The following is a 26,142-nucleotide window of genomic DNA, read 5'->3' on the forward strand; positions in this document are numbered from 1 at the left end:
CCAAGAAAAAACAAGTTAATATTAAGGAGGAACCACTATGGTTCAAGTATGCAATTGATAAAAACTGCTGGAACACTATCGTCGCTATGGACTCCATGGGTACCGAACCTGGAAGAAGGGCTCGCTGAAAAACCAACAGCTTGGAGATAGACTGGAATCTGCACTGAAAAGCCAAATGCCCCATTAAGAGAAATTTATAGTCAGACCTGATGAAGACTACGCTTAGCAGTGAACAAAAGTATGTTTAAAGGAGCAAAGGTGAAGACTTTCAAACCTTTGACAGCGCACCGACTGTCAGGTGTGGTGGAAATATGCTGTAAGTTTGATTTTCCATGATGACCAATGGTGCACTGGTACATTAATCAAATATATACAAGGGTCTAAAAGGGCGGAGTTCCTTAAATTCTTCTACCTCACCTTAGCTAGGAGCATAAAGCTTTCAAATTATTGCTCGTCCAACTACGGCAATGATCCCAGAAACACGCTACAACTGGTTTAGGGATGCGTAAAGAAGGCCAGGATTATACCCAAAGCTCCGACCGCATTCCAGTTAAAAACTGGTGGACTGTGTTTAATGGCATAATAACAGACAGATATAAAATAATTTGCTGTTCTGCTAGGAGGTTTAGTCAAATTTCCAGACAGAATGAAGCGACTAGATCGTTGATGGCCCAAAAAAAACTGTCTGGCTGAGCTCCAACTTGCAATTAGACATTTGACCAAATGCTAATGGACTGTTTATTCTATATTTGAGCTTGTATGTGTGATTTTAACATCATATGGATTAGAACTTGCACATTAAATTAAAAAAAGGGACAAAAAGGCTAAAACTAAGATTAATGTAAGATTTATACACTTGAGAGAATGAAAAATTAATATTTGCACAAACTGCAGTTTAAAAAGTGAAAATGCTGCTGTGGTTTCTTTGTTGTTGTTTTTTGTTACATCAGCAGATAAATAAATCTCTGGCATCAGGCCCCATTTAACACAGGACATAATTTTTTGGAGGCTCAGTGACCAAAAGGTTCCACAGCGCTCTTTAATCTGTTCTTCTCCTCACCCGTCACGTTAACCTTCACTTCCAGGCAGCGGTCCTGGGTCACCAACACTGTGGACCTCTTTGTGACCACTCCACGCTTCACAGTCTTCGGCATCACAGATCCAGCTGTGCTTGGGCTGGCGCTTGTATTACTTTGGCAGTTGGGCCGAATCTCTGCACTGTCTGATGGATGATCCGGCTGCAGCCGCAGGAAGTTTTGCACCAACTGCAGCCAGTCAAAGATCAGGAAGACCCTGAGGTTATTGAGGACCACTGTGAAACTGGATGAGTCGCGTGTAGATCTATGGAGAAAAACAACTTCAGTAAATAAATTATCCAGGACCCCTTTAAAGGCATCCATGTGCTTCTGTGAACGGTGTTACCTGTAGTGTAGTTCAAGCTGCAAGGATGCACGATTGCTGCCCGTTTTTGATGGCTGCAGAATGCAATCAAACACATTGCGACGGATTCCTTCAGTGCTTTTATTTGTTCCAGTGTATCTCGTATCATAAGCCAACAGAGAGTGAGACACCAGGTTCACTGACTTGGAGCCATCAGATAAACTCTCAAAGAGCACTTTGGATTTCATAGAGTCAAACCTGTGCAAAGCACATAAATTAGACACACATTAAAATGGGCATACAGCATATTTACTTGGCTACTAAGACAAACTGCAACTGATTAATCAGGTATACTGAAATATCCTGGGCTATAGCGCAAAATGTTGTTGCTAACAAAGGCATGGGTGGGGTGAAATGTCCTATAATTGTGGCAGTTTAACACTCCAGTGTTGCTTTAGCATTTACAGCAGTTAGAGAACAACGTGTTTAGGTTATGAAGAGGCTGTAAGATTGTTTGTGTGAAACTCAGAAACTCCTAGGGGATGGGTTAAATGCAGAGAATAAACTTACTCAATATGAGAATATAGAGGGATATTTCCAATTTTTTATAACTATTTTAGCCGCTTTCTGCAATGATGAGGATTTATTCACATTGGCATCCTGAATAAAAGCTAATAAAACCAGAGGAGTGCGGCTAATAGCTATTAAAACACACAGGAGTGATCACATACTAAGCTTACAGCTTTTAACATTTGCCCTAGATAGTAATGCAGTTACATATTAAATCTGTCCAAACTTTCAGGCTCAATTTTCAAAAGTATTTTGTATTTTTTTTCCCATTTTAATTGGAGAGAGGGAGGAATGGCAGAAGGACATGGTTAATTTTAATACACATTCCCTAAACCAAATAGTGGCTCACTTTGAGCAATTTAGGTCTGACTAAAAGATGAGGATAATGGAAGAAAGTGAAAAGGGTTAAACCAATGATAAATAAGTGTAGACCCATAATTTGTTCTTTAATGGAAGATCATTTAAGGGAAAATGACTCAATCTAGAACCTCATGCTGATCTGACCTGTTGCTTGTGGCTCTGTGGGGAGAAGCTCACCTGGCTAAGGAGTTTCTGTTTTCAGCAGATGTTGGGCTGTCCAGCAGTTCCAGGCTGACATCTGTCATGTCCACCAGGACAGACAGGTTGGTAAACACAGCTCCACTCAACACCGTCTAAAGAAAATGAGTAGGAGGGGTTAGATCATACATTTGAGGTTTTTCTCATGGAGCGACAGATATGTACCTGTTGACCTAAAGTTTGACCTTCCTTCATGACCACATATTTAAATTAAATAAGAAAAGTATAGACAACAAGGCTGCAGTGAGATCATATTAGGAAACACATTTTGCATGTTAAAATTGAACAAATAAAAGAAAGCAGAGATGTCTGATTATAAGCATGGCTCCCCGATGCTCACATAGCTGCTGGGATCCTGCAGGTTATACGGCCGGAGGAACTCCTCTATGGGCTCGCCCAGGTTGTTCTCGAGTATCCCTCTGATCAGCTGGTAGTGCTTTTTATCCAGAGAGCAGTGCACCGATGAAAGGCTGCCATGGATGGACGTATCAGGCACTGCATGGCTCAGTTCCCTGACAACAACAGTCAGATATTACTACAGGTGGAAGCTGGAACAAAGACAGGCCACCTCTCTGTCTCATTTTAAAACTCTTCTTAAAACCCACTTCTTTTCTTTGGCTTTTGACACCATGTAGAGTATTGATTTTATGTATACACATGAATATCTTTATCTTGTGTGGGCAGTGCTTTTATTTTATTTTATTTACTTTTATTTATTTTAATTTAATTTAGTTATTTTATATTTTGTGCAGCACTTTGGAAACCTTGTGTTTATTGAAATCGTGCTATATAAATAAAGTGGATTGGATTGGATTGTAAGACGGAGTTATTTTTGAAACTCCTTAAAGAAGTTGAGACTATTTTTGCCCCATACTGCCCAATGCTGTCAGCAGATGAAGATACAGTCATTATAAACACTTCAAAAGATGAATATTGCGGTTAAATACAGCTTAATAAAAGACTTAATGTTATTATGGCAGTAAAAGAGACCAAAGCTTACAAAAGGATACCAAAACCATGACCAGTAATACTCATTCATAAAAGCTGCTACTGGGGCAATACTATAAGTCTAACCTAAAAAAAGGAGTGACACATAGTTTATCTGTGAAATTTACATACTTGTCCAGGTTGCGCTCCACCTTTAGCGTCAGGCGGCAGCAGTCCTTCAGAAGGTTTTCTCCAGTTCGGCGGACAGAGTAGGAAGGAAAGATTAGGTCCGATGGTTCAGGTTTACCAGCGCTGTCCCAAGGACGACAAGGCAGATGCTCTGCAGCAAAGATGTCCATCTCCTGCAGGTCCAGAGCCATGCAGTCCAATAGACACACATGGTCTTCTGAAGGGAGAGAAAGCCACCAGTTTATAATACAGAGTGCATTAAAATAAATTCACCTATATGAGGAAAAGGATTTCGGCTTGAAACATCTTAGACAACTTTAAATTCTTTTTTAGCTTTAAGGGCACTCCAGCAGTCCTAAAACCATGCTGACCTGAACCTGTTGGGTCTTCCTCCTTCGGGACGTTCCCAGTGTGCAGAACTTTTGGTCTGCTGAGTGTGATTCCTGAGCTGGAGGGAGAACTTTTGGGTTTCTCCTGCTCGTTACTTGTTCTCGCTGCTGCATTCCTGACGCGCTCCTTCAAAGAAAACAAAACACTGTTCAATGCATGCACAGATAAGTCAGACAATTTTTTTTTTCAAACTGACTTATTACAAAGGAAGTTTAAATGATTCATCCCTCGTCTTAAAGGATCTTTATCCATGCTGCTTTTAACAGATCTCAAACATTTAGCATGTTAACCCTATATAAGTTTTCCCTTCTGTCAGATATTCAGATGACAGATGCATAGTTGGACGCATAGTTTAACTTTCATCCATTCTTATCCAGACCTGAAAGGAAAAAATATGATATTCCAGACTTTTTAGCAGACTACACTTTTGTTTTAAATGTCATAAAAGGAAAAAAGGAAACACAAACCAGTTTAGGAGGGTTTAAGAGTTATTAAGAGTTAGGTGAAACAGATTTTCTGTGTTTCTGTTTTAGGTTGAAGGCTTTAACACCTGGATTAGCATGTTTTGAACTGAAGCAAGTACCACCACAGTCTGTAAGGTGCGATATGACTGTGATGGTGCATCAGAACAGGCAACATTTGACAGAGATAAAAAGGTGTAGAGTTTTAATCTTCCAATCATGTGTTAAAGCCAGGTGGAAACAACAGAGAGGGGTCACAGCAATCTGATAAAAAAAATGCATTCAACACCACAGCAGAGGGTTGCAGCTGTACCTTGTAGCGGGACAGCTCCTTGTACGAGTGTCCATGCAGTATAATATTCTTAAAAACACACACACAAGGTTCATATGACAGGGATAACACAAACTAGGTGATCCTGATATCGTTGCCAGTTAATATATAACACTTCATTACCTCAACTCCCACATGACAGATCTATTTTACTGATCCAACCATTTAGAAAGCTGGAAGAACTGGATGAAGCTGGTCATTTACCATTTCACCATACATAGAGAGGCTTGGATTGTATTCCTATTTGGCTTAACCCAGAGCATATTTAGGTCCACTGATGTACATTTAAATTAAAGGAGAATTAACTTTAGATAGACTTAAAAACTAAAGTAAATGTGAAGACAGTGGTTCAAAATCAAACAGAGTTTGAAAAAACAGGCCACTTGCTTTTTGCATCAGTAATGTGATGTATTGTATTCTTATTTGGACCCTTGCTTCCAAAACAAAGTTTCTCTAATTATAATAAATCTGCAAAAAATGTGATGCACAGCAAAACTATCCACTGTTTTGTTGGATGGAGACCTGAGCTGCAGAGGTTTAAGGTTTATGGAAGTTTAAGCATTTTTATCTAGAAATCGTAGCTTTATGCAGAACTACTTTTGATGAGGCGCATAACAACAAATCTAAAAGGCATGAGTAGCATGTATATCTATATGGATAAAAAAATAATGCTGCACCAGCTTCTAGGTTTTCAGGTTACTCTCTGAGTGAAACTAATGGGCACATGGGAATTACGCCACAATAAATCAGGGAACTTCAAGTAAGGACTAATATAATTCCTTTTTATATTAACCAATTTACATAAAGTACATTCAAATTAACCTTAAAACTAAGGGCTAAAAAAACAAAAACTGACAGGCTCTTTTATTGGGAAGTTCTCTGTGTTTTCATTGTTCCCTAAAATAGCCAATTAGTGTAAGATTTTAACATTAAACTAACCTTAAATAACTGCAAAATGAGACAAACGTGAATCTAATCACTGGTATAAAATGTAACAAGAATCATGCAAATTAGGTTTAATTGGATTGCTAAAGCAATAATATGTTATTAACAGAAACTTTTCTCAAAAAGTGTTAAAATCAGGTGTAACTGTATTCATTTAGCATTTGACCAAAATAAGCCCAAAAGAAAAGATGGTGGAAAACTGACACTTTTTATGGGTAAATTTCCGAAATTTCATTCAATGCATGAATGAATACAGAAAGGTTAGTTGAACGTCTGGATGCGGAGCGGCGTATTGGTGTCGCAGCATCAGTGTGACTCACCAGAGAGGGGAAAAAGGCATGTGCCATGGTGAGTTTCTCTACCTTATCTCGAAGGGAAAAGGTTCCGTGAGCCCCAGCCGGCAGAAAGAGGTTCTGCACCTTCAGCTGACCCAGGTTGGCCACTATGACCCTCGGCGACCGAGAGCTCTCAGGGATGATTAGAACTGGAGCACCAGCATCGATGTCTAGGAGAACCCTGGAAGCCCTCTGGGGCTGATCACGCACCTTTAGAAATAAGAAGTGGAGCGTAACAAACCTTAAAGCTTAACAACGCCCAAAATACCCAGGATTATGTACAAGATTGGTTTGGAGCAGACAGCACTCACAGCCTGGCCCTCCATTGCAGCCCTCTGTCTGCCGAGGACGTCCTGTAGCTGGGTGAAATGCTGTATAAAGGCTACAACCTCAGCTTGGAAGCGTTGTGTGTGCACATATTGTACTGAGGCCATCTGCAAAGACACTTTGATATCACACTCCCGCTCCAGATCAGGATCAGGCTGGCCGTACCTTAATTAAACAAAACAAAGAAGGGAGTGAGATGCAAAACAGTTCCAGAAGAGCATTTGGCCCACTTATGGCCCATTTTTGTAGGCTGTACTTCAGTATGTTGAAAACAAGCGCCTCCCCTCCTCGTGTAGTGAAGCGTTCTCGGTACAGGTCCCCGTGTGGTGTCAGGTCACTCAGGGACAAACTTCCTAAACTACCTTGCATTCTCAGGTCACCATCTGCAATCATTTTAAAGAAAGGGACATTGAGAGTGAGGAAGTTACAGAAGTCACCTGATGTGGATGGTTTTTATACGTACCATGCATATCAACATGCGCAGATAATTTGGATACACTCGCTCTGGCAAGTTCATGGAGCTTCTTGTTTAGTATGAGAGTTAAAGCATGAACCTGAAAAAAGAATTAGAGTCAGCATCGGCTCCAACACTAATTTCACAGCTGTTCCAGAAAAAGAAAAAAGTAGGAAGGAACAGTACCTCAAGTTTACTAGTTTATATAATAATCTATACATTTACGCAGGATTTTACGGCCATATATCTATAATCCTTCAGAAGTTTATCACATCACAAAGGTCAAAATATGCCGTTAGATTTTCAGTGGCTGCTTATTGGAGCAGTGAGTAGCACTGCAACCTTGCAGCAAGAAGATCCAAGTTCAATTCCCGGCCCGGGGTCTTTCTGTGTGAAATATGCATGTTCTCCCTAAGCATGCGTGGGTCCTCTCTGGGTACTCCAGCTTCCTCCCACAGTCCAAAAACATGACTGTTGGGTTCATTGTTCTTAGGTGTGAGTGTGTGTGTGAGAATGGTTGTTTGTTCTGTTTGTCTCTGTGTTGCCCTGCGATGGAGTGGTGACCTGTAGGCTGTACCCTGCCTCTCCCCTGGAGATAGACACCAGCACCCCTTGCGACCCCACTTGGGATAAGCGTGACAGAAAATGGATGGATGGATTTTCTGTGATTTCAGATGTTAAGCTGCTATAACTCTGATAACATTCCGTACACACCAGTGTTTTTATAGCTAACACCACACTTCCCCTCCTAAATAGTAAACAGAGTCCACGTATGTGCAATAAATTTAATCACATTATAAATGTAGATGTTCGTCTCAGAGACAGAGGAGCCCAGCAGCGATGTCTGGGAGAAACGTGGAGATTAAAACAGGGTTAGTTTCTAAAACCCCTAAAGCTCTGTTCAATTCATCATCTGAACGTGGAGAGGGGGGAGGCCAACTGCAGATCTACCAAGACATGGACGTCCACCTATACTGACAAGAGAAGCAAAAGAGGCAGCTAAGAAGTCCATGGTAACTCTGAAGGCGGTGCACAGATTCACAGCTCAGGTTTAAAACCATGATATGTTTCTTTGATTAAGACAAAACCTTTTTAAACCTTTGGATCTGCAATGATTTTTACATCCTTTCCTCCATCTAACTATTTTATTAGTTTCATAAAAAGGTTGCTAGCTTAAGTTTTTGTTCAGGAGTGGAAATAAAAAAAATATATCTATTTTTGTACTGCCCTCCACTACACTGATGTGATGATTTTGGCCTAAATGACAAAACGTTTAGTGACCATTGCCCTAAATGCATATACCTATTGTGAGATATGGTGGTTGCACTGTCATTCTGTGAGGATCCTTTTTACCAGAAGGTACAGGGAATAGTTGAAGCAAAGATGGATGGAGCCAAATACATGTATAAATGCAGCCCATCAGAAAAGCCAACTGAATGCCTACCTTCAGGTCCACCTTTGTGTTGACAGTTTGAGCCGTCTCCTCCTCGCTGATGTCTGGTTCATACACAGAATGTCCTGGACACGGTTGGGGGGTTGTTGCCACCTTTACTGCGTGATTATTGGCTGTAGAGCCGATGCCAAAGAAGTCAAGAAAGACCACCCAGGTCTGGAGCGTGATCAAAATATCCAGGCAGTTAAAGTCTACGTCCACGCTTCGCCCCACACTGCCATAGCGTGATTTGAACTCTGGGTGGTTTGAGTCCACCAGCAGAACATTTATATGAACTAATGAGTCATCAAAGTTCGAAGGGGGCTGAGGAGAGTTGGTGTGGCGTGTTGGAGAAGGAGGAGGGGTGTTGGGACAGTCTGGGTCCTTTTTAGATTTGCGGCTGCTAGACGGAGTGGTAGGATGCCTCTGGTAGGGCTGGAAGACGTTCTCCGTTTCCTTTATGTGGGCAGGAAGGGAGCGGGGCATGTCAGGGGAGAAAGCGTTGGACCTTGATGGGCAGCTTTGGGAAAGGTACTCTTTAGAAGTGAAGGATGAAGGCTTAGGGGCTCCATGAGACTTCATCAAGTGTTTGTATTTAGAATCGGGGTTCTGATCCAGGAGGTCTTCCATCAGCAGTGCACGCAGAGCCAGCTGCACTTCAAGTAACTGTGGATGATCTTTGGTAAAGTGGCCCTCCAAATCTTGGAAGCGCACACTGACCAGCCCCTGGGAACCTTGGGTGAGGTCGCAATAGAGCTGGACCTGCAATTCTTCCACATGGAAGGTGACCTTCAGCTGAGTGAAAGAGGGAGGCTGGAGAACCGGTCTGTGAGACTGCAGAGATATAGGAGAAGAAAGGGACGAACGGGAGAAGGTGATAGTGGGAGGATCCCTTGCAAACAGACCACCTTGGGGGTCTGGGAAGCAGTGGGGTCGGACAGATGAGGGTGTTGGTGGAGGAGGAGTTGGTGGCTGGCTGGGCGTGGGATGCTGCTCCTCAATCAGGGACAAATTGTCCAGAGTCTGAAGAACTTGCTCATAGACAGGCTTGCACAGAAATACCTATCAAAACAAAAGAAACAATATTTCATCTTTATCAGAAACATCTAACATGCAGAGATGGTGAGTGAGAAATCAGCTGTGTCCTGGCCGTGGGTGGCAATAGGTAGTTTGTCTCTAATACAAATTTTTGACTTGGAAAAATATATGCGGTTTATTTCGAGCAAAAAAAAAAAAAAACCCAAAACAAAATATAAGTAGAAACATTTTACAGCTTAGATAAAAAGTAATGTTAATTCAATCTGAATTTATAGCCTTCAAAAATGATTAAAAGTGGTCAGAGAAACCTTTTTACCACCTCCCGTACTCACATCAGACATCTGAACAAAAAAATAAATAAAATCTTCCCTACCCTTGCCATGTGTTACTAATCTTCTAAATTAATGGGAGGGTCTAAATTTTACCAAAGTAATCAAAACAATTCCAAATATAAAAATTATAGTTCTTGGTTTCAAACCAACTTAAATATATTCTGTCAACAAAATAAAACATAACAGAAATCTAAAAGGAACTTATGAAAAAATGTTTACATGAATGGCCACAACAAGCTGGAACCCCTAAAGAATGTCAGACTTTTAAGGATTTAGCAATATAATTAAGAAATCTGACTTTTTGACACAGAACACATGGATAATGGAGGGTTCCCATGTTAAAGCTCCAACATGTCTTAAGTCCATAAGTGATGCTACATTCAGACCGTAAGCATCAGAGGAAGCCGCAGCAACTAGTTTACATGCAAAGTCAATGATTGACGCACATCAAGCTGCAAAAGGTCCCGCAGCACATTTGAGCAGCGCTTCTGAGCAGCCGAAGCAGTGCCTCATGAGCTTCTGAGCATCTGACGCACATGCTTCAGATGCAGTAGCTGCTGGAATTGGACAAATGTAACATTTGCTGCTCAACGCCCCACATCAACCAATCAGAGAAGCTGATCTGGGAGCTGGCAGGGAGACGAACACAGCACTGCTGATGCAGATCGCTAAGATCACTCCTCTGAAGCAGTTTAACGCCTAAATTAAATTAAAACTTTAAGAACTGCCAGCAAAATATGTTTGGTTCTATTATTCTGGTGCCTGCAGTTTGGATTTCGTATGTTAAAAATGCCTTGCAGCCCCGAACAGTAGCAGAAAAACGTGAACAGAATACTGGGCCAGAGGCCGTCGTTAAATGGGATTCCTAGTGACAGCGCACCGCCGGTGTACGGGGGTCTGAGCGGCTCCGACAGTGAAATAATATTTGAAGGCAGGATGGTAATCTTGACAAACTGACTGCACAGAAGTTTTCAGGTAGACTTTCTCACTTAAAAATATATTAAAACTACTTTTTACCCACTTATAAAATATAGCTGCCATTGTAACAGGCAAAGAAAGGGTAGGCTAGCTGCGCCAAACGCGCATCAGACCCCCTTTTTCCACCGCGCAGAGATGCTTCAGCCGTGCGTCAAAACCAAACTTGCACAAGCATAAAAAATAAAGCAGCATGAGCGTTTTTGCTGCTCCTGCTGTGTACGGTCTGAACGTAGCCTGATGCCTCAAAGGTTGCCAGTGAAGGAGCAGCACAACGTGCTATGGGCCGGATTTATCAAGATCCAATTTTGCGAGCAGTAATTTGCGCTCGCAAACTGGAATTTTGCGCGAGGGGCTGAACCATGGTTTGCGGGTGATTTAACAAGAGCGATTGCGTAACTGGTGGCAGGTGCAAAACTGTTGGAGACACCCTATTTAAATGATGGTTTTGCGCGTTTTGTGGTTTGCGGCATGGCGAGTTTGGACAGCAGAAGGCGCAAAAGGAAATTCGACCCCATGGAAATGGAGATATTGGTGGATGAAGCCAACAAACATTTAAGTGAGCTACAGCAAAGAAGTGTGCCTGTCACACAGAGAAACGCTATATGTGAACAAATTAGTAATAAAGTAAACGCTGTTGGTGAAACCTTGCGAACAGTGGATGAAGTAAAAAGAAGATACCAGGATATTAGAAGGCGAACCAAAGAAAAACTGGCATATAACAAAACATCTGCGAACAAAAGAGGAGGGGGCACAGTAGATGAGATGCCTCTGACCAGCATTGAGGAACAAGTACAGCTGACGCTCTGTGAGGAGCAAATCACTGGAATTGCAGCTCCAAAATGACAATGCTGGATAAACGAAATGTTTTGATGATCGTTTCCTCGTTCATTCCAAAAATATTCACACGGAGTGAAAAAATGCGTTCTCTGCGTCTCATTGCTTCATTTCGATGTCTCCTTCTTGCTACAATAACCGCTGCCATGTGTGCGCAATTACGCATACAGACCATTTGCACCTTCTTTTGAAACGTGTTAAATATAGAGTCAGATACCGTTAGCAAAATTGCTTTCAGGTTTGATAAATCACTTTGCGAGTGCTAAATTAATATATTTACATGTTCTCCTCCCACAAGATGCACTTTTGCGTGTAAACGCCCCATATTGCATATTCATAGCAGAAAAAGTACTAAATGGATAAGAGGCGCTATTAAGCAGGTTTTAAAGACAGATAGATCAGTTTGTACATTTTTTAGCGTGCGCAGGGAAATAGCTCACGTTTTTATACACGCAAAGCTTTGATAGATCCGGCCCTATGTGTTAAGAGTGAGTGCAAAACTTTGAGAGAAACTAGACACTATCTTTGTATACCAAAAGTAGTTAGCTTGACCCATTTTTAGATCCTTCCCCTTTTTTAATCACAACTAGAGCCCCTCGGATAGTTAAGTGTAACATAAAGTTATGCTGAAGTGAAAACTATAGAACCTACCTGAACAGGATTGACAAATTTTCCATCAATTTTTAGCTGGCCTGTGCTTTTGAAGGGCTCGTCTGCAGTGAGCAAAACATACTCGGATCCCTCATCAACAGGAACTTTCTCCATCGTAAAGAGCATAGTCGTGTCTTTAAGTATGTGGAAGGCTTTAGGACAGAAAGACATCACTCATGAAAACATATGAATATTAAACAGCCCAATCACAAAGTTTGAGCGCCCTAGTTTTACATCTTCACTTTGTTCCAGAAATAAATCAACATTATGAAATTTTCCATTTAAGAGAAGGAATCTGTATGAAACCTTGTATCAAATCTAAACATTGAAATGAAAGATGACTAGTTAAAATCTGTGTGATGTTCTCACCATTTCCTCGTGTGACAGATTCAAAGAAATCATGGCGTGTGAACTGGGATTCATCTTTGTTGAGGTTTTCATTGTGAGATTGCAAAAAATGGTCTGCTCCCTCTTCTTTTGGTACCTTCTTTAAAACCAAATTACACATGTTGACTGAATACAGCCGGATGTCCTTCACCAGGACCTGCAGCCTTTCTCTTTGAGAGTCTTCGTCATTGAGAAAGTTCTGTATTGTTATACTTCCAAGATGACCGACCAGGAGCTCCTGGTGTCCAGGTTTCCGAGGAATGGACACGACTGGCGACTCAATGTTTACATTGAGGGTCAGCTTCACCAAGAAAGTGTCCAGAGCCGATTCAGGCTCCTCCATGGAAACATCCTCCTCATTGTCGAACGAATACCCCCAACTGTGGCTAGAAGTTCGTGTTCTCCGAGATGGGGTCTCAAAGAGAGAAACCCTACCGCTGTACTCTGCGGTTTTAGTAGCGAGAACTGTTGAGACTGTAGTGGCAGCATTTTTCAACATGGAACGGAAACCGTCTTCCAGCTCGTTGGCCGATAGACTGAGCTCTCGCAGGAACTTGGCTGAGTGGTTATAGTGCAGAGATGCCATTTCCAGCTTCAGAGAACACTCTCCTTGGGATTTCTCCTTGAACTGAAAATTCAGAGCATCTATAGGGGAGTCTCTCTTGTCAGATAGAAATGCCAATCCTTTGAGACTTGAGGAGCTGTCGTCAACACTCCCAATGCTGACCACGAATTGGTTTCTGCCTGCCTCCTGGGTTAAATCCACTAGCTGCATGGATCCGAGTGAACCACTGATGTCCAAATGGCTCCCCAGGGAAACGTTGACCTTGGTACCAGAAATACTAGCAGTGGCAATCTTCAAACCTTTTTTCTCAACACTGAGGGCAGTGCCAGATGAGACAGTCCTAAGTAGGAGCAGGTTTAGCCGATGAATCTCAACTGTTATCTCTTTGTTCTGGGCATATGTGGCCTGGTAAGTTCTGTCTTCTTCCTCGCTGGAAAGTTGTGCAGGATTCTCCTGCACTATTGATACATTCTCTTCTTTGGGGAAAGACTTTTGGAGGAACTTCAGCAGCTCTACCATGGTCTCAGGGTTGAGAATGATGTCCAGGTTGTTGACCTGAATGCTTGTAACCTGGAGGGAGTTGTCAAGGTTCATGGAGGGACAGTCTGAGCTGACAAACTGGTACTCGAGCCGAATGAGGGCATCCTGGTCTTTTAGGAAGGAACTTAATGGGGACAAATCAGAAGATGACCCCGCATTTATTCCAGGATGCTCAGAGGTCCTAACATCACAGGAGGCAGGAGAAGATGGCTGGCTTTCTCTGAGGCTACCAGTGGGAACGTCAAAACTTAGATGCTTATGAGAGGCAACGAGCAGATCAAAGTCTGAGCCATACGTCTGTAGAGTATCGACCAGGAGAAATCCATGAACAGTCAGGGAGACTTCTACATCATAGGGTCGCTTGACAAAATGAGCATTTGTGCCAAACACTTTAAAAACAGATATATAGCGGCCATTACTCTCTACACCAAGCTGCATGTAGTTAAGATTGAATTCAGCCAACAGTAGACGGGATTCTACCAGAACTTCCCGGGTGTGCTGCTCCAATGTCATCACACTTTGGGTGAGGTTCTTGGCAGAATCCTGGAGTTTCCACGAGCTATCCACTCTGTGAAAAATCTTGTCATGGCGGAGAGTAGAACCATCAGGGGACATTTCGTTAGAATCCTTTACTACGCCTCGATCACCTTCACTCGCAGCTGGTCGGCTTAGCCGAGCGAGGCAAGTCCTAATAGCCGTCATCTTCTCCAGGTTGATATGCACCTTGAGATCTGGCAGTGTTCCTGACAGCACAGCTCCTGGGAGCTGAGGGTCTGATGTGTAGCGCAGCCTCTGCTCAAGCTGTAGCAGCACATTAAACTTTTCCACCACATGTGTCGGTCCTACTTCGCTTTCCTGGAGATGTTTCCAGCTGTCCTTATAATGGCCAACCATTATTTGAAGGTCCTTAAATGATAAGCAGTATTTCTCATAAAGCTTTTTGGTGTAGGCCTTTGTAGCCTCCGGGGATCTGAGGCTGGGAAGTTCAAGGCTTTTCAATTGTGCTTTTAAAGGCACGTCAGTTTCAGGTGGTGGAGACCCAGGTGGGGTGGCTAGAGGAGTTTGGTACTCATCGTCACTCAGGTCTTCCTCCTCTGGTGCAGCAGCTTTAGAGTTAATTATATTGTCATCTTCAAAGAAAGAAAGAAATATTGGCAGTTTTAGGGCAAGACAACTTGAAACAAAAAACAGAAAAAACCCTTAACTATTTCACCTTGAGAGTTTGTCAGAAGTATTCTGCCCAAATCCACCACAACGAGCATCGGATCTTCTGACTGAAAATCATCTGGGAAAATCACCTGAGGCGCACAAATATCCAGTTTCATTGTCCAGCGCTTGCTATTTTCCTGCGGAAAAGAAACATGCTTGTAAGGTATTTTAAATCTCCCCTATTTCACTTGACAAACCACCAATTATTCCTTACAATAAACTCTCCAACAAGCAGCTGATCGATGGTCTGTCGAATCTCAGCCTTTGTTTGCTTCTTCAGCTTGTCGTACTGCTTCCTTGCAGCCTCTGCTACCCTTAGCTCCAACTCAGACTGATAGCCAAAACCTGGAAAAAAAAGTGTTTTAGCAATATTTATCTATGAGATTTGGATAATTATCTGTTAAATCAAGTCTGGTCATGAAATAATTTCCCTCCAGCTATTATTTATTATATAAATGTTTGAATGCTAAGCCTAATGGAATGACTAGGTGATAAAATAAGAGGAACCGCAGGGGACAGTTATTTCTCATCAAATGTGGCTGATCACGTAATCCAATTTTGGCATTTCCGTCAGTTTAATTGGTCAAAAGTTTGTTCATTTTCTGATTAATTTCCTTGTGATTTAAATTGTGTTTCCTATTTTAAGAAATTGTTCATTTCAGTGTTTAACCTAAATACTAACATTTATGTTGGTAAAGCCTGAATGTATGTTTAGTAAACATGAAGTAGTGAAGCTAGGGTAACAGAAGGTAGAGCTGGGCAAATAATTGATACGATCGATTAATCAAATTTTCTGTTTATGAAAATCTAATTTTTGGAAAATCAAGATTTTTTCCCCCCCAATGGATTCTTGGGATTCCAAAACTCAGGGTGAGATCAGTTCCTTACTTTTTGTTTTTAGATGTGTACCTATAACTGAAAGCTGTGTGTAATGCCACAAGCTGTATCATTTAGTTAGAAAATAGATTTTTAAATCATATCGCCCAGCTATTAGAAAAAGCTAAATTCTCCTTCCAATATCAAGGAATGGGGCTTTAAACATTAATAATAGGACAGTCTTTTTTCACCCTCTATGAGCCCTTTCTTTTTTCCTCTAATGCACAGCTTTTAAATTGGTTTTCCTTTTCATACCTGTCAATTTCTGTTTGTCAAGTTAAACTTGAAATCCCCTTAAGTGGGACAGTAAGAACACTTCAAATAGGGATGTTGAGATCCTATATTTGTATCGATCCTATATGAGCCAAAAAAATTAATATCACAATATTAATAACCCTGCATCTAAAATCTCCTACATAAGAAATGTGAAAGAAACACTCTCATTTTGTTTAGCAGAGACAGGAGATTGGCAACTTGTAGGCAATGAGTTGACTACAAACTCTTCTGTACACAACAATGTTCTAGATTTAAAATTGAGGTCATCGTAGCAGCTGAAACTTAGTCCAAACCGGAGCAAGCAAGCAATGATCTAATGCTTTGTAAAAAAAAAAAAAAAAAAACAGGGAGCCAAATATACAGCTGACAAAAGAGACAGAAAATGGCTACAAAGAATTATTGCATATTTGAAACTTACCTGAAGTGTGAACTCTTCCTTTATAGAAAAATTCAGTCACTTTTTTCATTGCTTGTGGATTGTAGATTATATTTAACGGACTTGTGTTCACTTCCAGCCTCCTCTCAAATTTGGATCTGACAGGGTTCCGCTCATATATCATCTCGAACACGGGAGAAGTACTTTCGCTATTGCATTCTGATTAGACAAAATACATCAACATACTTAAGTGTTAGAACAGATCCTTTTGAAGCAAGACCTGAGGTTTTATTACAGAAACAGAGATGATATGAACATTAGAAAAAATAAATATGCATTTACCAGTAGCAGTGCTGTGCTGACTCGTAGATTGATTGGGGGCAACAACAACTTTGTCCTACAACACATAGATATAATCATTTACCCACACTTAAGACAAAATAACACAGATAACATCTCCTGATTTATTAGTTAAATGAAGGAATGTTTCCAGCTCTGTTCATCTAGCCTTACCATTTTGGGAGACACCAAGAACGGGAACATGGTGTCCTGAGTGGTTAGGTCTCTGAGGAACAGACTGCCCAGTTTAACAGAGAGCAAGGACGACTCAGAGCGAGGAAGAGATTCCACCATCACCTTCACTCCTGAGAAAATCGCAATAACAACAAATTCCTTTAATTAATGGGAAAGTAAATCAAATTTGAAACAAAATCTATACCTTGCTACCTAGGGGTGGAACGGTTTACAAAATCCACAGTTCGGTTCGGTTCACGGTTTCGTGGTCACGGTTTTCGGTTCGGTTCGGTATATGTTGTTGGTACACCGAAAACCCATAAAAATTTATAAAAAAATCCCCAAAAATTTATGAATTGTAATTATTTTTAATGAGCCGCGGAAACCCTGGATCATTTCCGCATGTTTTGCTGCTTTGAATTTAATCATCTGGCGCATGCCTTCTACAATCTCCAAGGAACAAGGAGACACAGCGGAGGCTGTAGGCCTTGCTTTGCGCATATGGTCTGGAGCGCAGCGGGGCAGAGCGGAGCGCTGACGGAGTATGAAGGATTTCGGGGTTAGCATGATATGTTGGTCATGTTGCTGTTAGCATAAACAAAACGTGTTGCACAATGCTTGCAAACTGTTGCACTTTTATCCACAACTTTCTTTCTGCCGTCATCGTAGGTCACTCTAAATGCAAAGTGGTCCCATACAGCAGACCTATAAAGTGCTGCTGGCGCGTCTTCCAACTCCTGTTCTTTCCCACTCGCCATACCCACACAATTCTCCACAACAACTGATTTTTCCCTGCTACACCCGGCTAAGCTGCTTCGCTTCTTCTTCTTCTTGTTTACTACTGGTGGTTGGCTTTGGTCGTATTACCGCCACCTTCTGCTCTGGAGTGTAAACGCTTCGCCTATGAGAAAAAGGTGCAGCGCATGATCCGAACGCAACACACGCGAATCGAACAGAGAGAGTCGAACCGAACGGTTTGGATGGTTTTCATAAACCGTTCCATCCCTATTGCTACCTGTATGGGGATGAAAACAAACAATCAACTTATTTCATCTTCAAATAATGGTTTATCAAATTAAAATTTGTTCCATCGGATCAGCTGATCATTTTGGCTTAGAAAGACCTTTTAGTGTTGTAGTGTGGTCACCATCCAATAGAGGGTGCCGCTTATCATCCATAAGTAGAGCCAGACCATGACCTATTGTACCGTGTCGGATTATTTTACACTCATTAACAATGACATGAATCTATATACAAGACATAAACGGTTTTAACTCTTTAGGCTGTCTGCGTTCATCAACCACTATAAACTGTTTGCCCTTGTCAAAAATCCTTTATACAATTCATTTAGGACAAATTATTTGTTGACCAATTTATTTTGTTCTACATAAACCTAAAGAAACATGTTTAAGAGACAAATCACATTTATACATATTTTTCTTATGCTAGGGATATATATGTTAAGAGAAAAGATTTATAATTGGATTCAAGTGTTTATTTTTGTAGCCGTTTTGACCAGAATTAAAAGAATCTTTTAAAGAACCTGATGTTTCAGTTTTGCTGTATGAACCAGGTCTTGGTAGCTCTAAAAACAAGACAAATGCAAATCGATAACATTTCTAAAACACAAAGCAATAAAAAGCAGAGCCTTTTATTGTTTTTTTTAAGCACATTTAAAAATATATCATCTCAAACAGCTCTTAGTTATTTTTTAGTTTTCTCAAGCCACACTCAGTTTGCACCAATTTCCACTTGTCCCTTTACAACCATGAACAATTAATAGTGGAGCTCATCAGGGGCCACTAACGTTTATAATCTAAATTCGTACTAGATTTGAAAACAAACAGAAAAACAGCGATGAACCCTTAAGATTTTCAGTTTATCCTTAAACAATAGCACTGTAACTAGTAAATTGATTTTTAAGTAATTTGTAGTATTTAATTGTGCAAATTTATTTATACGTAAGGGAGAGTCAACAGAAAGTATCAGAGATGTGAAGTTTCTTCGTACCTGAGAATTCCAGCTGGATGACTCCACTTTCATGCATCATGTTCGCCCTCCTTTCCTCGTGAAACAGAGTGACTCCACCCTTCTCTAATAGGAACTCCAGTCGTGCAAAGATGTGATCTCGTCTAGTGAACGTGTTCAGAGTATGGGAGTCTTCCAATGGATCGAACAGGTCCTCTGTCTCTGCTGAAAGACCATCAGCTAATTAGTTAAATAAAACAAGCTACAACTCGACAACTAAAGATTAGTTACTGAGGATGATTAATAGACATGAACACTGAAGGTCTTCTGGAGCCAGCATGCAGTTGCTGACCTAGAATATCCCAAGATGAAGGACTTGGCAGAAGTTCTTGAGGTGTGTCCAGATCCTGTGCATTTCCATACCAGCCCCCCCAACCGGGGAACCAAGAATGCAAGTACTGAATCATTCTGGAGCTTCCGCTTTTAGGGATCGATGTGTTAGCTGTACCAGGCTGCGGACTGCCGCTTGGCTCTCGGACTTTCTTCAAGAGGACACAGAATTACAAAAAAAAAGGACAATCAGAAAAAGTCTGGAAGCAATAAATCAGTTGAGGGTGTCAATAGATGTTTGACAAATGGAGAGTAATACGTCTCTCCCTCTATTACATTGAACACAAGAACACATCAAATTACTGACACAAATCTTTTCTTAACAGATTTTATGCATATTACTCATTTAAAAAAAAAACAAAATTTTAGGTATTAGGTTATAATCAATGTTCCCTCTATGCTGCGCACTTGCAGATTTTGCACACTCCTTACACATTCTCAGCACATAAGAAAATCTACGCAGTGCATAAAATATATCCAACATTAACAACCAAACACATTATTTTTCTGTCATTTTGAATCTGGCTATCACCATTTTTCAACTTAAAACCCACAATAAAAATACGAGAAACAAAGGTTTTTCTTCACACAAACAGAAATAAAAAAGTTATTTTAGCTTTCCATATTAAATGACATATATTAAAACACAAATGAATAGGGAATACATTCATCTTAACTTTAATTCATTTTGGGCTCTTATAGCATCTCATCTTAATGAGTTTTTATTCTAATAACCATTTATTAGCATAAAAACGTATAAATATTAAGAGTTGCATTTAGATGAATATGTTTAGCAAAATGTGTGCCCTTCAAAAAAAAAGTTCAGCAAATAACCTTCTTCAGCAGTCTTTATCAAAGAGCGCTGCAGGTTTATAAAGTAATAATCCAGCAGGAAGATGAATATATATGGCAGTCCAAACTATTTATTAGTCTGGTCTTCTAGAACAATGAAAATCACAGCCCTGCTATCCAACTTGCACACAGCTTAGGAAGCATCTGTTGACAGCATAGCAGAGCGTAGACAGCATGCCCCGTGTTATTTATTTTTGCTAAATTCAATGGCACGATAAAGCAAAAATTTAAAGAGGTCAAGCCCATTCTCAGATATGGTGTTTGCAGCACTTAGATTTGAGGACCTAAAGGAGATCTAACAACATGTGGACATTTGTAAAACATTTCAAACATCCAGCTCCATTATGAAAGAATATTTGGTTCAATGAATAATGTCTAAACAGTACCCCAAAATCCTCCTGAAGTGGCATTTTTGGACAAACGTTGGTGAAGCAAGAAGAAAAGAAGTGAAAAATAGAAAAGATTTAAATCATATTTATGTTCATATTATCATATTAAGTTTAATCATGAAATGCTTATACTGTTATATAAATTATATTATAAACGCTAAAAAAAACTGTAATTACTCTCACCCTGGAGACCAGGACTCTAACATACAGCATACTAAACATCTAATTTTCAACAATTTTATTTTTTCTTCTTTTTTAGTGGACCAAATGTCTCAGTGAACATTGGTCATAATTATTAAAATCAACAGATAAAATGCTGGAGAACTATCACTTGTTTTTTGTAGATCTATAAATGATTGTTATATACATTGATTTACTGAAATACATTAACTTTTTGATTATATTCTAATTCAATAAAATTCAGTTTTACATTTGCCAACCCACCAAGATGATCTATACATCATACCTCTGCAATCTCCTCCTCTTTTCGAAACCAGTCATGGACAACCTCCCTGAGAATTTGCAGCTCCTCTAGAGTTTGCTCCTCTTCAACTCGTTCCAGTTGAGCCTTAATAACAAATCCAGAAGAAATGTGTTAGAACAATGCAAAAAGTGTTTAATGTGGTCCAACAAATCATTAAATCCACCCATTTATCTTTAGGGTGTATTTGAGAATTCCAGAAAATGTTGTCTGAAGATATAAATATATTTTTTTTAATCTCTCCTTGCATCTTAGGTTATTTTTTTCTTGACAAAATACCAAAGGGAAAATTATTTAAAGGTTTTATGACAACTTTATCAGTCAAAGTTTAAAAATGACCACCTCTACCTCCTTTCTGACGAAAATATTTGTATTGTGAGCTATGTACATAGCATTAAAGGGCTAATTGTGTCGGTCTTGTGTCTGGACAGCGGCATGATACCTCCTCCTCGGGAATCAGTAGAACGCCTTTAAGTCTTTTGAAGTAAAGACTGGTGTAGGTCTGTGCGTCCTGAGCTCTCTGAAGTGCAAAGCCCCAGCTTCCTCGCCTCCGAAGCTCCCTGATGTCACTCAGGTTAGCCTGAATGGCAAACAGCCACCAGGCGCGGCAGCTGTGGGGGAAACAATCAAGAAAAGCAATCTCATTTTAGAGATTTACTCAAGAGGAGAAATGAATAAAATAATGAAGGAAATTTACAAAAAAATAAAATAAAGTTGGCCCTTACTTTCCAGAAATTGGGACTTTGGGTCTCCATGTTCTGTACAGCATTCCTCTCTCTCTGCGTTCCACTTCTTTGAGGAAAACCATTACCTGTTGGTACTGAACCTATAAAGGAAAGATTATGCAAGAAAATTTTCTTTCTATCCAAACAAGCACCAGGCTAACATAATAAAAATATTTTCAATCCGTTTTTATGCTTCTGAACATTTAGATAACTTATTAGGAAACAAAGATGATCAGTTTCTGTAGCAAACCTGTGAAAGACGTAACGACATCGGCTCCAGCTGAACCTGGCCTTCGATCCGAGGGTTGTGTCGAGACCTCAGAGGTTCCCTGGAGGTGTTTCTCCTGAGCAGCACGGAGGCCCGGACTGGTTCAAATATATACTGGTGCTCACGACTCTGCATACACTGAGTCATTGCCTCCTGCAGAGTCAGAAAACAGACAGCCTTTTTAATCTAATTTTATAGAATCAAAGTGAATCATCACTGAGCTGTTTTAAACTAAAACAATTAAAACTAAAACTAAATATTTAATCTAGGTTGAAATTTCTTTCTTTGATTTACAAAAGGAACCTGTTTTATTTTTATTTTTTAAACACATGCATATTGTTTAGTAAGGAACATTCGTAAGAACATATAAAAGTTACCACAGCTTTTAGCCTGTTGCAAAATGTAACTTTCAAGATGTAGGTAAATGCAGGAATGAGTGGGGCAACACAGTGATCTTTGCACCATTCAAATGAGCCAGATAGGCATATAAATCAATAAAGTTCAATATGTAACCAACCTGAATCTGGTTTGCAGGCAGCTTTCCCAGCATTTCACACTCGGTATCCCAATAAACACTGAAGTCTTCGATCTCCAACTGCTTTTGTCTAAAAGGTTTCTGGACCTGAGACCAAAACAAAACCCTTTTTTTAACAAATAGGCCAGAATCAACAAGGATTTACTGCAGCAGGATCTGCTCAACGTTTCATTTAAAACCAATATGTAACCTGATAATCAGGAACTCTTAGCACACAGTAGATAAATGAAAAAATTTAGCCTTTTTTCCCCATATGCTATTTTAATTATTAAATACTAGTACGGAAAACATAAACATAAATTCACCTTTTTAGTAACTCTCAACATTATAAATGCTTTATTTTACTGGACAATTGAACGCTTACCGACTCTTTTGAAGGATTCTGAGCAGACACGCTGTTGATGCAAACGCCAAAAGAAAATGGCTTCTCTGGGATGGAAAAGTCATCCTCAAATCTAAGGTGCACATTTTGGATCTTCAGCTAAAAATTAAAGGCAGAACAGCAAACAAATGACTGGTCAGACCAGCTCAGAGTACATTAACTGATTAGGTGAAATAATGAATTAAATAAAGCTGAAGAGCTCACCTCAATGTTTTCAACAATCCTGGTGACAACAGAGGCAGTGACGGAGTACCAGTATGATTCTCCTCTTTGTTCACACTCGCTCTGTAGGAGCCACACCCATAGACAAGAGCAAACAAGAAAATATTAACAGTGATGATCAAAACTTTTCGAAAACAAAAAATTTATCGCCAAATTAATTTATGTTTTTAGTATATTTTCTAATAACTAATTTGCTCTGTCCCTCCAACACAAATCCTCTTTTATTTTATCTTTTGTAAAAACTATTTGAGATGTCCCCAAACAACTTTTTCATTTCAGATACGATAACAACATTGCAGCTTTGTTATTCACCCAATATGATAACAGGACAAATCATACATACTTTTATTACTCATCTTATAGCTGAGAATGCTAGAAAAGGCTCAATCCAGTTTCTTCTACTCAAACAGAGAACAACAGTCAACAAGAATAGGTGTGACCAATTTATTATTAACTGACAGGTTACAGAAATTTATAGTTTATTATTATTGGATATTTTTGATGCCCCCTGGAATTTATTTTTTGGCTTATATCCAATATCAATATCGGATTAGAACACATCTAAAGCTATTGCTTTAGACATGAAAATCTAGACAGGCATACTTTGGTTATACCAGTTTCTTTTTTTTGTCACATTGACGTGTTTCAGCACAGACAGATTCTTAAAAAAGGCAAAGATAGTGTGATTAAATAAAAGTTTCAAATGATCAGTTTTATTTTCCAGAGGAAAATATACAAATGGAAATAGGAGCAACAGCCCCTAACAAATGTTTGTGATAATTGGACTGAAGTCTTTAACTATAGTAAAGGAATTTGTCCCACTTCTCTATGCAGTCATTTTAAAAACAGCAACACTAAAAGGTTTGTGAGCAGGAAAGGTTAGATTCCCACAACAGCTCCTCGCTCAGATTTTAACCCAGACTTTGGCTGAACTCTCAAAAGGTAATTTTTGTGCAAAATTATATTCTAATTTTTTTTTAAGCTAAAGAAAAAGGCATTTGTCTTTACTTGCAACTCAAAGATATAATGAAGCGGAAGCTTTCCTTCTTTTGGAAGGTTACGAAGCAAATTGCAGAGCATTTGCATTGTATTGTATTTAAAGGCCAGGCTCTATGTGCCACATGTGTATTCAGTCAAGACATGGATATTATTAATAATGTCCAGGAAAAAAACTAAATTTCACCTGGTGAGATAAAAATAATCAATTTTTTTTAACTAAGTTTGTCTTATGAGCTATACTCAACAAACTTATCTTATGATAAAAAAACAAGAAAGCTTAAACAGACTTAGAGGATTCATGAAAACTGCTGATGAAAAAGTAGTAACTCCTGAGGCACAGAAAGGCAACTAAAAAAAGAAGATCCTTTGTCAATGCCGACCAGGAGGAAAAACTGAACTCACTCTGAATTTATCTTCAAGAGCCTTGAGGAGGTATTTTTTGCGTTCCCTTGCTTCATCGTTTTCCTTCTCCACATCAAACTCCTGAGGTTGGGCCGGGCCGATGATCAGGTTGAGCTGGGACATGGAGATGACCCAGGGGTCACTATAGGGCCGGTAGAAAGGGATCTGAAGAGTGATCTTCCCAATAAATCCTAGATAAGGATAAAAAAGGTAAATAACTTAAAAAGTAGATCTGTCTTTATATACAGTGCTTTTTAGAAGCTCTTCAACAGTTTTTAAATATCATAAACAAATGGTGAATATTTTGTGTCTGCTTCTTTCTATCTGTCTGCTTCTGTCTCCTTGAACACAAGTCAACCTCAGCAGATGGCCGCTCACACTGAGCCTGGTTCTACTGGTGGTTTCTTCCTTTTAAAAGAGAGTTTTCCTCTCCACTGTTGCTACAAGCACGCTTTCTTTGAGGGATTGCTGAAAAGTGAATGAATATGATGTGATCAGCTGGTTTTCCTTAGATAGAAAACTCTGAACAAACCTGACTGTATGTTCTGGTTGAATTGTCTCTGTAAAGTGCCTTGAGATGACATGGGTTGTGAATTGACGCTATATAAATGACCTAAATTGAATTGAACGGGTGAGCTTAAGTTAATCAAGTTTAAATAATGTACATTAGAACACATCAGTCAACCTCAGATTATAGTCATTAGGTAATGTGAATTCTGGAGTTCCCCAAGGTTCCCTCCTTAAGACACATTCACATTTTCCATCCACCTTAGGTAATCTAGTATAACTGTACATCTTATACCATGCTGATGACACATACCTTCAGATTTCTGTCACCACTAAGAGGCAAAGTAAATTCATTTTTTTAGAATTTTTATCAGCTGAATCCAGAAAGTAAATTAGTCCCTTATGTCAGAATGAAGAGTTTCCTTTCAAAATCTGACAGAAAAATTTATGAATGTTTACATTTTCAGTGATTGTAAAGGAGTCAACATGAATCAATTAGAAAGGAGAAAATTAAAACAAGCTGGTGCAACTCATCCAAACTGCTACTGCCAGAGACCTGATCAACAGCAGGTAAATAGATAATAATACAGCCGTCCTTAAATCACTACATTGGTTCCTTTATTACAGCTGGATGGGTTTTTAATTGTATTATTGTGCTACAAGGCAGGCAGTGGTCCAAATCCTGGGTTCATCTCAGAGTGACTTGCTTGATATAAACCTTTAAGACCACTTTGGTCTTTATAGGCCTTTTCTCTTGGTCTTTCTAGGGTGAAAGCAAAACAAGAAGAGGCAGCATCTAAGGCATGTGCTCCTCTGCTCTGGAACAAACTCTCTGAAAACCTGAGTTTTGCAGAATCAAATCAGAACTGAAAACATTTTCCTATATTTCCTATATTTTCTGCAGAAAGGAAAGAATTTGTAGATCACTCCAGATATAATAATATCAAGCTCAAGTTCTATATGTATCTGCCAACTTGAGGATTATAAACAGACTTTTTAAGGTCATCAGTCAGAATATTATACTCACCTGCTTTGACTTCAAATGGCAGATCAAATTCTCGGAGGGCATCTTTCCTCAGCGGGAGGTTTTCCAGTTCCACTGCACCTGAGGAATTATTAGAATAAAACAAATCTTCATTTCTCATCTA

The 26,142-nt window shown here is 39.7% G+C and overlaps 1 protein-coding gene across 1 annotated transcript in view; it reads right to left on the reverse strand.

Annotated features, from left to right (window-relative positions):
* The window catches only part of vps13d (vacuolar protein sorting 13 homolog D), a 64,203-nt gene that overhangs the window by 35,034 nt on the left and 3,027 nt on the right, over positions 1-26,142 (reverse strand). The window contains exons 3-31 of the mRNA XM_038309231.1: positions 26,022-26,099; positions 24,488-24,678; positions 23,069-23,149; positions 22,847-22,963; positions 22,465-22,569; positions 21,930-22,100; positions 21,680-21,780; positions 21,397-21,565; positions 20,940-21,041; positions 19,195-19,384; positions 18,885-19,067; positions 16,875-17,005; positions 16,704-16,758; positions 16,404-16,580; positions 15,048-15,178; positions 14,838-14,970; positions 12,502-14,754; positions 12,133-12,284; positions 8,312-9,361; positions 6,877-6,967; positions 6,670-6,796; positions 6,398-6,578; positions 6,072-6,296; positions 3,996-4,140; positions 3,628-3,841; positions 2,849-3,020; positions 2,488-2,603; positions 1,423-1,638; positions 1,061-1,341 (exon numbers count right to left, since the gene is read on the reverse strand). Of these exons, the coding sequence (XP_038165159.1) occupies positions 1,061-1,341; positions 1,423-1,638; positions 2,488-2,603; positions 2,849-3,020; positions 3,628-3,841; positions 3,996-4,140; positions 6,072-6,296; positions 6,398-6,578; positions 6,670-6,796; positions 6,877-6,967; positions 8,312-9,361; positions 12,133-12,284; positions 12,502-14,754; positions 14,838-14,970; positions 15,048-15,178; positions 16,404-16,580; positions 16,704-16,758; positions 16,875-17,005; positions 18,885-19,067; positions 19,195-19,384; positions 20,940-21,041; positions 21,397-21,565; positions 21,680-21,780; positions 21,930-22,100; positions 22,465-22,569; positions 22,847-22,963; positions 23,069-23,149; positions 24,488-24,678; positions 26,022-26,099 (7,338 nt within the window). The remainder of the gene's footprint in view (positions 1-1,060; positions 1,342-1,422; positions 1,639-2,487; positions 2,604-2,848; positions 3,021-3,627; positions 3,842-3,995; positions 4,141-6,071; positions 6,297-6,397; positions 6,579-6,669; positions 6,797-6,876; positions 6,968-8,311; positions 9,362-12,132; positions 12,285-12,501; positions 14,755-14,837; positions 14,971-15,047; positions 15,179-16,403; positions 16,581-16,703; positions 16,759-16,874; positions 17,006-18,884; positions 19,068-19,194; positions 19,385-20,939; positions 21,042-21,396; positions 21,566-21,679; positions 21,781-21,929; positions 22,101-22,464; positions 22,570-22,846; positions 22,964-23,068; positions 23,150-24,487; positions 24,679-26,021; positions 26,100-26,142) is intronic.

This window comes from Cyprinodon tularosa, unplaced genomic scaffold, assembly GCF_016077235.1.
Source record: "Cyprinodon tularosa strain WSP-4 unplaced genomic scaffold, ASM1607723v1 ctg66, whole genome shotgun sequence".
In the NCBI taxonomy this organism is placed as follows: domain Eukaryota; kingdom Metazoa; phylum Chordata; class Actinopteri; order Cyprinodontiformes; family Cyprinodontidae; genus Cyprinodon; species Cyprinodon tularosa.